General features: G+C 31.3%; 2 protein-coding genes and 1 long non-coding RNA gene across 5 annotated transcripts; 1 reads left to right on the forward strand and 2 right to left on the reverse strand.

Moving 5' to 3' along the window:
* The first annotated feature begins 190 nt into the window (after nt 1-190).
* On the forward strand, nt 191-2,216 carry LOC107459749 (uncharacterized). Its single transcript, XR_002366187.2, has 2 exons — nt 191-1,350; nt 1,757-2,216. It is a non-coding gene; the product is annotated as an uncharacterized LOC107459749 (long non-coding RNA).
* Nucleotides 2,217-4,146: 1,930 nt separating this feature from the next.
* Nucleotides 4,147-7,621, reverse strand: LOC107459748 (uncharacterized). Of its 3 annotated transcripts, XR_002366186.2 has the most exons (6): nt 7,460-7,621; nt 7,156-7,377; nt 5,916-6,026; nt 5,494-5,548; nt 4,844-4,944; nt 4,147-4,552 (listed from the first exon to the last, which is right to left on the reverse strand). XR_002366186.2 is itself a non-coding variant. In XM_016078000.3 (5 exons), exons 1-4 carry the CDS (start codon nt 7,586-7,588, stop codon nt 5,510-5,512), a joined length of 501 nt encoding a protein of 166 aa, XP_015933486.1. In that variant the 5' UTR covers nt 7,589-7,621; the 3' UTR covers nt 4,147-4,552; nt 5,494-5,509. The 3 variants fall into 3 exon arrangements, 2 of the variants coding, with proteins under 2 accessions (XP_015933486.1, XP_052107799.1); XM_016078000.3 differs by lacking the exon at nt 4,844-4,944; XM_052251839.1 differs by lacking the exons at nt 4,147-4,552; nt 4,844-4,944 and adding an exon at nt 4,954-5,105.
* Nucleotides 7,622-11,614: 3,993 nt separating this feature from the next.
* LOC107459857 (solanesyl diphosphate synthase 1, chloroplastic) lies at nt 11,615-14,841 on the reverse strand. Its single transcript, XM_016078153.3, has 6 exons — nt 14,730-14,841; nt 14,131-14,264; nt 13,664-13,791; nt 13,444-13,547; nt 12,739-12,866; nt 11,615-12,568 (listed from the first exon to the last, which is right to left on the reverse strand). Exons 1-6 carry the CDS (start codon nt 14,839-14,841, stop codon nt 12,020-12,022), a joined length of 1,155 nt encoding a protein of 384 aa, XP_015933639.1. The 3' UTR covers nt 11,615-12,019.
* Between the last annotated feature and the right edge of the window lie 695 nt (nt 14,842-15,536).

Consider the following 15,536-nt stretch of genomic DNA (forward strand, 5'->3'; position numbering starts at 1 on the left):
AAATAAATAAATAAATAATAACTAAATAAAATGAAAGGTAATAAACAATCCTAGTTTATAACCTTAGGATTTTAATGGTTGAAAAAGAAAAGAATTATATACCTCTAATTGATGGATGGTTCATATTGAAGAGACTCACCTATAAATTGAGTTTTTCTTTAATTCATTTCAATCAAGTCATCCAGATAGAATAACATAAGATTTCTTTGAGTAGTTTTCTCCTATATTTGATAGAGAGAAGTGTGTTCTCATTTTGTCAAGAGAGAGTGTTATTGTAGTCTCCTTGTGATAGAGAGAAGTTGTAATTCTCAAAGAAAATTATTCAATTATTTCCATATTTTATACAAATTTCTAATTTTTCATCTCTATATTTTGCTGTGTCATTTGTCTGGTACCTAACAACCACATACCCATTTTGTCTCATAAACAGATTGATATGCTTTTGGAGTGGCACACCTTTGTTAGCTTTCATACTCTGAACTTCCCTTTGATTGCAGAAAATGTCTGGCCTATTGTTTGCAGTTCTTGGCAATGGCATATGGCTAACTCTTTATTGCTCTGGCTCTTTGGGGCATTCTTCGATTGTGCTTCTTTTATGTAGTATATATCAGCATTCTTCCATTTCTTTGTTTATAATTTACAATTGCAAGTTATATCATTTTCTAGATATCTTCCCAGTTTTCAGCTTCTATATTAGTTATTTGCTGATGAATTACAGATTAGGATGCTTTTTACTCCCTGATAACTGAAACACTAACGGATATTATTAATCATACATTCATATGTACTTTACATTGTGTATATATTTCGTTGTATTCACTGGCTGAAAGTTTAATAAGCAATGCTTGACTCCTGAGGGAGTCTGAATATACTTGTGAGAAAAATATATTTTATTTCTTGTTCTCTGTGCTTAGCTTTTAACATACATTTGTTTACGCACTAAAAGATGCAAGGGATGCTACAAATTGTCATTCGATTCAGGTGTTCTTAATTTTATAGCTCATATGTTCTTTAGGGCGAAAAAAAATGGAAACCTCAATATTTCTATGTTACAATATCACTGATTTCCCACAACTTTTTCTTGATAAAAAAAATATGCTAGCTAACTTGTCTGGCAAACCATGAAAGTTAGTGGAAACTCACCCTGCTTGTTCTGCTTAGTTTAAAGTATAAGAATTTTAATTAGTTTCTTTGTCATACCATAGGTCTGTATTGTGTGTAATGGTCCCATTAGATATGGGAGAGAGTGTTTCCCATTAGATGCATGGAAAAGAGGGAGGAAGAATATTTCAGCAACATATATCTGCTATGCTAGTGCATTCCGCATTTGTCTCGCAAAGAAAGAAACAGGTCAGTCTCAATCTCAGTCTCTTAACAAGTAAGTAAGTAACAACCACTAGTTATTTGAACTTTCCATGTCCTTATTTAACTACTAATACTGCATAGCAGCATAGATTCTCTACTTGATTTCAATTTGTCTTCTCTTTTCTTTCATCTTATTATATACATATGCACTTTAGTGAATGTCTAATGTGAGAAGGGAGATTAATTAAAAAAAGTATATATTACTTCAAAATGACATTCCGTTGTAAATATGATGGAAATAAAACGAAGATTGATACTTTGCACTCTTCTTCAAAAGCACAGAGAAGTTATTATTTTCAGTTTTTACGCTTCTGTGTTTTATGGACAGCAAGAAAAAACTATCGGCATACATGTGACTTAATTCTTACTACAGATAATTCACTATTTGCAGATTGCATGGGGTGATGCTATCATATAGAAAAAGGAGATTGGAGCAGCAAGTTCAACTTGGAAAAAGAGAGACTGAGCTAACAATCATATTTTACACAATTTATGAGGATTCATGTGCATTTTCTCATTGCTGATTTTGGTTTTTTGTGAATCTTGCTTGTTAGTGTGTGCTAGTGAGAACTTATGCTTGTGAAAATTGTTCTTGGCATGCATCTGTGTGAGAGTTTGTGAGGAATTTTTTGTAATAGAAAAAGGCTGTGCGTGTTGAGTGAAAATACTAAGACCAAAAGAAAAGTCATTGTTAATGTCCCTGCTTTTTGATTCTTGGAATTGTCATTGCTTGATGAATTTGTAACTTGGATATTGATAATAGTTGAAAAATCTCACCACAAATTGTGATTGGGACCAGATGTAGGATTCATTTTGGAGCTGAACCAGAATAAATGACTTGGGCAATCTTCTTTTAACTCTTCATACTTTAATTAATAGTTGCATGCAGAAATAACTGTTTTAGTTTATCTCGTGCATAGGTATGAGACAAAATTGAGCTTCAATTTTCTAAATAAAAGTGAGAACCTCAATATTTCGGAACAACTCCAACTTAATATTTTATACTTCGAATTTTAATATTTTGTTATTGCTGCCAGTTCTTAACATTGCCATATAGCTTAATTTATCTTCTTTTTTTTTTTTTTTGTACTAAGTTCTATTATCCCAGCATGCTCAAGTTGCACAGGAATTTCTCTTATACACTTGCCTACTTCACGAGTTCTTGTGTTTAATTAGCCATGGAAGCTTTTTACTACTTTCATTCATATATATCAGTTTCTTCTCTACAAACAAGTAAAAAACATAAAATAAAAAAAAATGCACCTTTATACTATGTTTGGATACAAAATAGAAAATAAGAAGAAAGAAAATGAGAGGAAAGAAAATAAAAAGAAAAGTGAATTTTTTTTTGTTATTTAGATGAAGAAAAAATGGATAAAAAATAGATAGAAAATTATATTAATACCCCTATTTATATTATATATAAATTATAACAGAATATAATACCCTTATAATGTTACATAGTTGAGATATAATGTTGTCTTCTTTGCAAATATTCCAATCATCTCTACCGCTTGTGCAGAATGTTGAATGCTATAAGATGGTCAAAATTTGCTTAACTTCCTGATTTGTGTGCAGTAATGATTCAAATTTTTTGCTTTTGTTTCTTTTTTTTCTTATTTAAAACCATAATTATTACACACCATGTTGTTGATTGCTGTAGATGGTAAAAATTTGCAACTCATGTGATAAAAGCCTATTTTATTTTTTGTTCTCTATGCTTTTAACATTCAGAAGTTTGTAGCATACTAAAAGATGCAATAGATGCTACAAAATGTAACTCCTATTCTTAAGATAAAAAAAAATGAAATTCTCAATATTTTTATGCAAATTCTAAGACTATGTAACAATACCATTATACTAGCTAACCATGAAAGTTAGTGGAGTAGACAATATACTTGTTTAATAAGAAACTCACCCTGCTTGTTTTTCTTAGTTTAAGCAAAGAATTTTAACTTTCTTTCTCATACCACAGGTCTGTATATGGGGGAATTGTTTTCTTCATATCGGTAACATTAAATTCGCATGGAGAAGCACGAATAATAGGCCAGTCTCTGCCTCAGTCACGTGTCTCTCTAACAAGTAACAAGCACTAATTATATGCGCTTTACATATCTTTATTTCAGTGCTACCATGTATTACTTTTGCGTAGCTTCTCTATTTGATTTCGATTTGTCTTCCTTTCTTTAATTTTATTAAATAGGTATGCATTTTTGTACATGTCGAACGTGACTACGTGAGAACGGTAAATTCATTATCCCTTCAGAATGCCTTTCCACGTACCTTGTGGATCCATGTGACCAGCAACTAAATGAAGGATGAAATGGAATCGCTTCCAATGGCTGTATGTAATTTCTAATATTTGGAGAATGAAAACGGGGCTTTCTACTACTTAACTGTTGATATGACCATTGTAAACAAATGATTGTACTGATTGTGTTTGCATGTACCAAGTTAATTCATGTTTGTTAAGAAAAGGGAAAGCTATGGAAACCTGTTATTGCTACCATTGTCTAAAACATACTAAATAAATCCTGCGAGAATGCATATTAGTTCTATACAGTTGGCAGACATATTTTGAGCAGCGGCCTATCCAACCGGTGGAGGCCAAGCAGTTTCAAGAACTTGCACACAAGCTAGGAATGATAGATATCCATCCACCAACTTGAGGGCAAGCTGAGATATGTTGATATCAATTTCCAGATTTGTTTGATTCTACTGATATGAGTCTCTGGACAGTTTAGTCCAACACAGAAATTATTCAGGAGAGAGAGAGAGAGAGAGAGAGAATGAAAACATAAATCTGGCAAGTCTTAAGTATACAAGAGTCAATCTCCTTCAAACTAATAGGTGGAGTTGTTATTTTACATTTGTATTAAAAATCAAAATCCTTAAGAAACAAACATGGCATTCAGCCTCACAAATCAAATCAGATTAATTATCCTGTTAAACCTCTGATCCTCTATTTTCAGTGTATGAAAAGGAGATTGTATTGGAAAAGAAATCCTAAGCTGAATGTAAATGATCTCACTGTTACAAAAGGGACCTATGGTCCATCAGGTGCTTTACCTTGCTAAATGCCACCTTCATGGCAACCACTGAGGCTTCATCCAAGTATATTGCATTGTACCGGATGAATGACCATAAGTTCTTCCCGGTAAGCAAATGAAAAGCATCATCTATTAACCTATCACACAAATAGGTAGAAACAGGGCAAACAATACTTAGCTTTTAGACAAGAAATTATAAGTCTAGTGCTTTTATATCCGGGTAAGGAATGCTTTGATCTAAAGTGTAAGGATTCTTAGAATGGTAGCTTTCTATTTTGTGTCTTCTAAATTGCTCTAAATAAGTCCTTATAAGGATTCAACATTGTCCATTGAAGGAAAATAAGCCAGGATTATAGAATCAGTTTATTCGAAAATAAATAAAAGCAATTTCAATAACATATTTGATTTATCAGCACGGTTTCCTTTACCTCGTACTATAGGCCGTGATAAGGAAGAGAAATGGAGGCTAGTAGCAGAAAGCCGCACACTAGTGGCCATTCACAAATCACAAGATTCATTCTTCCTTGTACTGTGTACAAAAGCTCACAACTATAACTATACTTACTCGTTTTTCACAAAATAAAAAATTTAACCCAAATAAAAAGTTAGCTTCTTTGCCTCCAAATCAACTCAAATCTTATCCCTCCCTAAGTAATGGATATTTTCACATTACAGTAGCCCAACAGGTACCTACATGGATGGAATTTGCAAAGTCAACCTTCTCATATTCAGACAATGGAGGAGAGGATATAATAAAGTAAATTTTAAGAAACTGAATAAGATAATTGCTTTGCTGTGCTAAATTTCATAATCCAAATCAGCTCACAGTTTAGTTCTTTGTGAAAATCCTCCACCTCAGAACATGAGAAGAGAGTGAAATATTTCTAAAAGATATGAACATTTGCCCGGATATGGCAATTGGTAAGCTAACATTATAATCAAGTAGAAACTAGTATTTAAAAAAGAAAAAAAAAGTTTTCAATACTAAAGATCACAATGTCTATTTATAGACTGAAACAACTCTTTTAGAGAAAGATTGAAGATAAAGTATAAAAGGCAGAGAAATAGAAGATTTTACCTTCTTCAAAACATCTTTATTGACCCGGTACTCCAAGGCAATCAAGTGGCCAAACCTAATATTATTATTTGAAATATCATTAGCATCTCAGTTCATAGATTTTACAATATCTAAGCCTTATCTCACGAGGTGGAGTAAGCTAAACGGATCAAATGAGTTTCCTGTCATAGATCAATTTATAGCAATCACGTAGAACAATTTTGCACTCTCCAAATGGTTAACTAACACGAAATTTTTCTATAAGAAAAATAAACATGAAAAGATCACAAGGACCAAGTTCTATCCAGCTAAGGAAGTCTTCAGTACAATGACATATATCAAATCAATCTGGCATCTGAGGAGTCTAGATGCATTTCTCATTATGTATTCTTGAAAGGAAAATAATAAGAATATAATATGGAATATGGAGAAATAACACTTACCCTGAAAAACACTTTTCCTTGTATAAGGCCATAAGGAACAGGGCCGAAATGCCGTGAATCATGGGATGCAAAGATGTTATCCCCTTGAATCCAAACATGCCCCTTTGGCACCTATGGGAAAAGAGACTATAAATTAAGTAACAAATCAAACTTATTGATGGAAGTATAAAAAAATAATAGAACAATCATTGGTGTCAAAATAAAGCAACATGAAAACAATAGGTTTGAAGTGAACACATGCACACAGATAATGATTATAGTGGGCTAAGACTTGATAAGTATATTCCAATTAAATGACGCTTGATCAAAATGTCACTAACCATAATAAAAGTAAACACAAGAAGATTGGTGTTCAATTCTAATCGCGATTAGATTCAAATTAAAACAATTCATCTTGGGCAAAACATATAAAAACATACCATCAACACTCATCTCAACACTTAGGCTGCATTTGTTTACAAGGACAGGATAATGAGACATGGACATAGAAATACAAAATTGTTTGCCAGATGAAACATGGACAAAAACATTGTGTTATAGGACATTAAATTAGTGTATTTTGTGTCCTTCCTGTCAAGAAGGCCACAAAGACACTCGGCAAAGACCTATAAAGCACGGACACTTCGCCGAATTGTCGTGTCTGCATGTTAGACACATTTCGAACACGACATTCATTTTATTGCCAAAGAAAATACAAAAACACTAATTTTTGTGTCTCTATCCTTTGTGTCTTATTCTTAGTATTTTGTCTCGTTCTGTTCTCAAAACCAAAAGTAGTCTTAAGTAACATGGAAACAATGTACTTCTAGTCTATAAATGTGAGAAACAACAGTACAACCCTCTACACAGTCTCCTACTCCTGCATAATTTCATTCATGATAAATGTCCACAAGACATCTAAGGTAGTTAAATAAGCATCTCAAAAACTCATCTAAGCAGTTTATATATAAGTAAAAGCATTATTTATCTTGATAAAAACATAGAATTAAATGAATTTGTCAATGGCTTCTCAATCTCATGACCAAATAAAAAGGAATCACATTCTCCTATCCATCCTATTTGAGCAATTCCCCACTTCTTCTCACTATGATCCAATGCAAAATGTACAAAACAATCAATTGGGAAAACTCCTTCACAATCATAAACACACACAAAAAAAATAAATAAATAAAATTGCATCCAAATTACAATAATAAATAATGAAACAAGAGCCAAAAGAAGAAGAAATCATAGCACACACCACAGCAACACGAGTAGCATCACCAAGCATAGGATCAAAGTAAGTAACAGTATCCCCTTCCATTCCCATAATCCTTTTGGTAAGGCACCTCTTAGGGTCCAACGGTGACCGAATCACAACCAAGTCACCATGCCGAACCTTCCCAAGCCTCTGAGACACGTGTTCAACCAAAACGATGTCGCCTACCATGTTGAGTGTGGGGAGCATACTAGGCCCATACACCTGCAAGTAGAAGAGTGAAATTTCTTTCAATCGAACCAAATGGGTGTCCGAAAATCACAAAAAGTTCGAAACTTTGCGTTACGTGAGTTGGGGAACAGAAGTAGGTGTCCGTAATGTGAAGGCAACAGAGGAACTTTACTGCTATGGCTGTTCGGTCCATAGCTTCCTTTGCAATGCCTCTCCATTGTGACATGTAACTCACCAGTTTCATCTCTCTCTCTCTCTCTCTCTCTCTCTCGGTGCTTTTGTGTTATGTACTTATGTTCTCTGTTTTATTTTTTTTATTTTTATTTGTTTTGGTCGAAATGTTCTGTTATTTTAAGCTTATCTTTACTTCTAAGATGAATTTTATGGTAATTAATTTTTGTCTATGACAAATTTTAAATATTTAATAATTATTTATTTTTATATTTTTAAAATTAAATATTAATTATTTATTTTTTTAACAAATTAAACAAATACTTCTAAACATCATAACAATAAGTTACTTTTAAGTTTACATCTAAACAATAGTAGTAATGTAGTGTACTAGTGTAAGGATGCAATTTAAAGTTTTTTCCTTTTTCCTTGTTGGTTGATGAAATTTAGAGTCTTATATAATGATGATAACAATTAGTCATGTGCTAATATTTATTAGATTTAACTGGAATATACTATTATACTACTACTCACTATAAAAAAAAATGTAAAATTTTGTTGCTCAAGACTTTTATAAAAAAAATAATAATATTTTGTTGATCAACTTTTTGATCTTTTTCTTCTTTTTTTTCTTTGTCATTGGCATCAACACCATTATCTCTTTTTTCTTTTTTTCCTTTTTTTTTATTGAAATTTCTTTTTCTTCTTCTTTTTCTTCCTTCTCCTTCATCATCTTCATCATCATGATCATCATCGTTATAGTCATCATTTTCTTCTTCTTATACGTATCGTCATTATTATTATCGTAGAATTTCGGCCATATTAATGACATTGTCTGATTCAAAATTAAAGAAAATATTTTTGTACATTTGTAGTAAAATTTTAATATAAGAGTTCTGAATCTAAATTGTTATTGTGATGAATATGTTCCATTCTCGTTTTGGTGTATTTTGAAACCTTTGAGTATAAATAGAAATCTTGCGGTGTATTTTAAAAATATTTCGGTGTATTTTTATTCTTATAAGTTCTATATAATTTAAAACTCTTTCTCTTTTTCCTCCTCATCTTCTGCTGCTGCTTCTTTTTTTTCATCATCATTATCATCTTTTTTTCTTATTCATCTTTTTCTTCTTATTTTACCTTTTCAAATTTCTTCTTGTTTTACTCTATTAACAAGAATAAAAAAATCAAACAAATAAAAAGAAAAAATAAATAATGCTGCAAAATTACTTAGAAGAAGATGAACATACATTCATTAAACTAAAAGAAAGAAAGAAATACAAAAAAAAGAAGAAAAAATGCATTAAAGAAAATATTTTTTTGCATTTGTAGCAAATTTCGATGTAAGAGTTCTGAATCTGAATTGTTATCGTGATGAATTTGTTCTATTATCGTCTCGGTGTATTTTGAAAAACTTTCAGTGTATTTTGAAAATTTTGCGTTGTATTTTGAAAATATTTTCGTGTATTTTTTATTCTGATAAGTTCTACATAATTCAAAATTCTTCATCTTCCTTTTCTTCACCTTCTACTGCTGCCAGTGACGGACCCAGAAAATTTTAGGAGTGGGGGCAAAAATATATACATTAAAATAAAATTTGTTCCGCGACGAATTAGTCCTTGGCCTGTCGGGTTGAAGGATACCGTGGGAAACAAAAAAATAAAATTTGTTAAACATTATTAATTATATATGGAGATATAAAAATTTAAAAAAGTGAGTGAACACTTTTATTCTTAAAATACTATGAATTATATATAATTTATAAAAAATATTTTTTTATTTATAAAACTTGAACTTAAAATATTTTAATTAAATTATAGAAAATTTGTTATCCTAACTAATTTTTTATACACATTTAATAATAAAAAACTGAATCAATTAGCACATTAATGACTAATGGTGCACTAGTATTTATAATTAATAAAAAATAAAATATTAAATTAATACCTAAACTATAATTGTTTGAATTAAAAATTATAATTAAAAATATAAAAAAGAGAAATAATAAAACTGAAAGATACATAGAGTCATGGAGAGCTATATAAAAAAATTAGAGAATTTAAAATTTATTTTTTGATGAAAAGAAGATGACCACTAAATAAGGAATAGAAAAAGAAGGTTGAAAATATAAAAATAAGAAAAGGGTTTAAGAGAATAAAGTAGTAACGATACAATAATTAAATTTGATTAGGTTAAATAATAATCAAAATGATAGAAAAATAAAAAATAAATTTAAAACTTTAACTAATTGAATTTATTTTATTTATAATGGGGTCATTTAAAATTTAAAATGGGGACATATTATATATAACTATATTTTTAAAACAAAAATTAATAACACCGTGGGGGCAAGTGCCCCCTCATTGCTGTGCTTGGGTCCGTCCCTGACTGCTGCTTCTTTTTCATTATCAGCATCATCTTCTTTTTTTATTCATCTTTTCCTTTTGTGTTTTACCTTCTCAAGTGTCTTCTTGTTTTACTTTAAGAATAAAAACAAAAAATTCAAACAAAGAAAAAAAACATATAATGCTGTAAAATTACTTAGAAGAGAATGAACCTACATTCATTCAACTAAAAGAAAGAAAGAAGGCAAAAAAAAGAAAAAGAAAAGATGCATTAAAGAAAACATTTTTGAACATTTGTAGTAAAATTTCGATATAGGAGTTCTGAATCTGAATTGTTATTGCGATGAATCTGTTCCATTCTCCTTTTGGTGTATTTTAGAAAACTTGCGGTGTATTTTTATTTTGATAAGTTTTGTATAATTCAAAACTCTTTCTCTTCCTCTTCTTCTTCCTCATCTTCTGCCGCTGCTTCTTCTTCATCTTCTTATTTCATATTCTTATAATTTTTTTTGGGAGGAAAAAATCAAACAAAGAAGAAATAAATACATAATGTTGCAAAATCAATAGAAAGAAAATGAGGGAAAAATTGCAGCAACAACAGTAATAAAAAGAATGACGATAAAGATGAAACACGCGAAGAAAAAAGAGGAGAAATGCAAAGAAGAAAAATAAGAAAAAGGAAGAGGAGAAAGAGGAACACATGATACAAACGTTGGAGGAGAAACAACGGTATTTCATGCTTGTGTTAAGTAAGTGGGTTTTGTTGGATTGGAATTAACATATATAAACTTATACTTCAAAAATGCTTGTATGTGTAGCGAGAATCTTTGATTAATTATTTTCAAAAAGAAATAAAAATATCTTTACAGGTTTTTTTTGGGGGAATTTAAACTTATATATCTTTATTTTAAGATGTGGTTACTTAAAAATAAAAAATTGAATAAAAAGTGATTAGTTTGTATTAGGATTTTTTCTAAAATAAAATAAAAAAATTATTTTCCAAAACAAATTAAAAATACTTTACATATTGAGATACATTTTCTTTACCTTTTATCTCGTATTTTGATTTTAATATACCAATTCAAATACATGTTTGTGATAATTTTATTATTTATTTATAAATACATATTTTAACATATAAAAATTAAGTTTAACAAAACACTTAAATATAAGTTGTCATTAGTTTTTTAGTTTGAATGTAAATTATACATATGAGTTGCTAAAATAATTTAATCAATTTTGACATTATAATAAAAAAGTTAAAGATAAAACTCATATTATTTATTTTATATTTATAGTCAACAATTTTTCCTATATCTAGTTACAGCTATTACTTATTAAGATGTCATGTTTAGCAAAAATTCTCATTATGAAATTCTAGCTTTATAAAGTTTTCCAACAACTAGATTTAAAATCCTAAGTAAACAATACTTATTCTAAATTCCTCCCACAATCACATATTCTCGACCAAAAAAAAAAAGAACAGTAAGATCTTGCCAACACCAAAAACCAGAAGCTCCCTGCCTAAAAAAAATAAAAGTTATTCTACCTGAATGGGTTAGTATTATACCATTAGTAATTCAACAAAAATAAGTATCAAGTGTTCCTCTTTTCATCATCTTCATTTTTCCCATATAACAAATTTATGATAAGTCAAAGGATTCAACTTGCATATTGAAAGGTTATGATTGCAACCAAAAAAAAAGTATGAAAATCTTTTCTAGTTACATGATAACATAGGTAATAAAGTATGGTGACGAGAAATGATGATTTCACAAGCTCAATTGTATGGTATCTTCACAAAATACAGAAGAAAAAGATACAAAAGACAATTTATCATCTTTTCCCTCCCCTTTTCAAGATATGGGAAAAAAAAAATATTGCAGACATGCTGTTTATACAACAATGGAGTATATATATATATTATTTTCCATGTAATTTAATTTGCAAGTTGCAAATATATTAAGTGATGACACTGTGTTTGCTTTGTCCTTCAATTTCTATAATATAACCCCCCCAAAGTAGCTCATGTGGAAGCATTTGCTGGAAATTCTTGAAATGACATAAGTTCAAATGTCATGATTCTCATCCTTCTATTAGTATCAAAGAATGTTCTTCTGATTTTCTTTTCAATAATATGTTCTCTGCAATGCAAATGCTCATGCAATCCTTTGAAGGTTATAGGCTACCATATCTTCAAGAGCTAATCGAAATATGCTTGGAGGAAGGCATTGAAGACTCTGAATAGCAAGATCAGCTTTCTCTTTCGCCAATTCTTGCGCCCTTTCGATGCCACCACAACTCTTGACCAACTTGATGGCTTCGTCAAGGGAACTGGTCTCGCTGAATTCTGATTCAATGATGTCCCTCAACTTTGGTTCTTTTTCCAAGGCGAAAATCACTGGTGCAGTGAGGTTACCTTTGGCAAGGTCAGTGCCTGCAGGTTTGCCTAGTTGCTCGGCCGATTGTGTAAAATCCAATATGTCATCCACAACTTGGAAGGATAGACCGAGATTCTTTCCATATTCAAACATTTTCTCAGTGATGTTTCGGTCGGCGCCACTAAAAATTGCAGCTCCTTTGGTACTGGCAGCAATCAAAGAGGCTGTCTTATAGTAGCTCTTAATTAGATACTCGTCGAGTTCAACATCACAATCAAACAAGCTAGAAGCCTGCTTTATTTCACCACTTGCAAAATCTTTAATAACCTGTCACAGCAACAAGAAGTGTTAAAAAATCATTGCCTGTTACTGCCAGCAGTGAAAATTTTCAAACAAGAAAACATGGATCTCTTCAAATTCTCTGGTTGGCTTCAAGCGGATAAAGTTTGGAAGTTAAAAATGAAGATCTTTTAAACAGGTATGATAACTGAATTTACCTGGCTGATAAGTTTAATAACTTCAATATTTTCAAGGTTGGCAAGATACCACGACGACTGTGCAAACATGAAGTCTCCGGCCAACACTGCCACTCTTGTTCCAAACATTTGATGAACAGTTTCCTTCCCTATACATACATAACAATAACATTGAGTTCAAATAATGAAACTCAAACCAGATGAAGAGATAGTAGGGAAGAAAACCAAGAAACCAATTGTTACAGTATGAAACTTTAAAAAAGAAATCAATATATACTACAAAAATAGCATGTGAAATTATAACTGTTTGTAACATCAGCAATATAATAAGTCTGAAACCAAAAGTTCCAACATCTAAAGTTCAATCCAATCAATGTAGAAAAAGATCTATTCCATGTGAACATTGGAAGAACATATCATTTTTTCATTTTTCACTTCAGTTCCACTAAAAATTAGAGCTGACTTAATTTCAAACGTACTAATATATTGAGAAATATATTTATCAGTTAGTTTCTCAAGTCTATTACACAGAATGATGATGCTAATAACCATAAACAATGAAGCCCAGCCAATACAGAATTTTTGCTCAAGTTTTATTCTTTCATCCATTTTTTGAGGGACTATAGCAGGAAGTAGATCATCAGATGATAGAAAACTAAAATGAAAGATTCAACTTTTATTTCTTCAAAAACTATACAGACACTTTTAAAGAGATCACAGGTTTACCTCGTCGTAAGTCACTCTCATCTAATACATCATCGTGTATCAAACTTGCAGTATGAATCATTTCGATTATCTCTGCTAACCGTCGATGCTTGACAGTAAGGTCCCTGGAGCCATGCATTTAGAAGGTTAACCCTTCAACTCTTTTAGTGTCATATGAATAGAATTTCCACAACATGCAAATAATGTGTGTGTGCACGATTGAGAGACAATTTATGCTTACTTCAAGCCAAGTAGCTCTGCTGTAGCCCGTGACACCAAGAACACCAGAGCCGGTCTCATCCTCTTCCCACCGGCGCTAAATATCTGCTCAGCTGCAGACATTAAAACTGGATTTTCTGCACCTACAATCTATCAGAATTAGAGCATCGTCATCAGATACATTAAGCATTAATTCAAACATTTACTGTTTGTAAAGTAAAAGAAAATAAAATGCAACAACACCAGCAGATAATAAGAATGATTAGGGCTAGACTAGCAAAATAAGAATTTCAATGAAAGTTAACAAGTCAACAAAAATGAACGCGGGAACTGATTGAGTTGAATCATTGAACAGTGAATATAATTCATTCCATTCAAAGTTCAAATCTTTTTCTGGTCAAGATAAAGGCAATGCAACAACTCCAGTTCAATCTCAGCATAGAGTAAACACAGAACACAGCATGAATTCTTCAAAGAAGCATCAATTACCGATTGAAGATTTTTGTTGAGTGTCTGCAGGTCATCAGCAACTACTTCAAACAACTTTGATGGTGATATGGGGGTTTCTGAATAACTCTTCAAGTCCAATCCTGTTGGAATTCCTTGAATTGCATGAGTTCCACCTATACAACGAAAACCAAACCAAATTTTTTCAATGCCTAATAGAACTTACAACTATCATAAGCCTGTAATCAAATACCTATATCAATTCATTCAAACTAGTATAATTTATCATCGAAGCATCTTTTCCAAAAACTTAAGTTGTTCAGTAGAGGCATGTAAATACTTTTATATCTAATATGCATGCCCCTCACAACCACTTATTTTGGGCTTATTTCATGGACAATGCAGAGGTCTACCCATATATTGTGCTAAAATACAATTTTAGGATTGGGGCAATAAGGATCAAACTCTCAAAATCTTTATCAGAAAGGTTCTGAATACCACCATAACATGAACCATCATAGCTCTCAAAAGCTATTTAATAGAGAGGCACAAGAATGTTTCTCTATCTAATGAAATTAAGCAACTCAACTACACACTTCATATTTGATAAAAAATTATAATTAAAAACAACAAATTCATACCATTAACAGTAGGTGCAGCATAGCTTCTCCCAGTGTTAGCATTGGAGGAGCATCCACAAGAAACCAAGTTTTTCCCAGCATAATCAATGCTTTTACTTGTCACAGAAATCATTCTGAACTTCTGCGCCAAGCCCAGAAGCTGAAGAATGTGATGAAGAACCAAACAGAAAAACCAATACTAAAATTAAAATCACAAAAGACCCAAATGCGAAATGAGCTCAATTTCCCTTCAAGCAGAGACAAAGCAGCAAGTAGCAGCCATTGGAGGAAGGAAAAGAAAGAAAAGAAGTAAGAAAGGGTCTTTTATATGTTTTACTTTTTTATGGCTCACAAGATTTTTGAAGTGCTGGTTTTGTAGAAGAACGAACAAACAACACACAAGAAAGAAAGAGAGCGAGTTAAAAGAGTTTAAGTGAGTGGATCCTATGAGCCCACATCGGATGCAATGCCTGTTCGGTTTTTCTTATCAGATTTTGGTGAGAGAGAAAAGAAAAGAAAAGAAAAGACTAAGTGATGAGAATGAAATCTGTGACTCGTGCTTCTTTGCACTTTGATTAGCAATAAGAAGATAAAATATTTATATATATATACAGAACTCATTTTTTAAAGGGTGGGTCAAGTTTTATGATGTCACAATCATAATTCATTGGGAAAATGTAAGAAATTTTTGGAGTTGATTCACTGCTAACTGTTGTTTAGATTATTTTTGGCGTTGGATTTTAGGGTAAATTACTCTTATTTTCTCCCCCCAAAATTAGATAATAAAACACACGTGAAATTCATTAATTTGTCATGTCTCAACAAAAG

Source organism: Arachis duranensis, chromosome 7, assembly GCF_000817695.3.
Source record: "Arachis duranensis cultivar V14167 chromosome 7, aradu.V14167.gnm2.J7QH, whole genome shotgun sequence".
Taxonomy (NCBI): Eukaryota; Viridiplantae; Streptophyta; class Magnoliopsida; order Fabales; family Fabaceae; genus Arachis; species Arachis duranensis.

Excerpts from the sequence above, each read along its gene's own strand:
- LOC107459748 (XM_016078000.3), bottom strand. The coding sequence starts at position 7,588 with ATGAAACTGGTGAGTTACATGTCACAATGGAGAGGCATTGCAAAGGAA. Across the intron at positions 7,378-7,459 it reads ACTTCTGTTCCCCAACTCAC|GTGTATGGGCCTAGTATGCT; the intron begins GTAACGCAAAGT and ends TTCTACTTGCAG. Across the intron at positions 5,549-5,915 it reads AAGGAAAAGTGTTTTTCAGG|GTTTGGCCACTTGATTGCCT; the intron begins GTAAGTGTTATT and ends TAATAATATTAG.
- LOC107459857 (XM_016078153.3), bottom strand. The coding sequence starts at position 14,841 with ATGATTTCTGTGACAAGTAAAAGCATTGATTATGCTGGGAAAAACTTG. Across the intron at positions 13,548-13,663 it reads GCAGAGCTACTTGGCTTGAA|GGACCTTACTGTCAAGCATC; the intron begins GTAAGCATAAAT and ends GCATGGCTCCAG. Across the intron at positions 12,569-12,738 it reads TTATTAAACTTATCAGCCAG|GTTATTAAAGATTTTGCAAG; the intron begins GTAAATTCAGTT and ends TTGCTGTGACAG.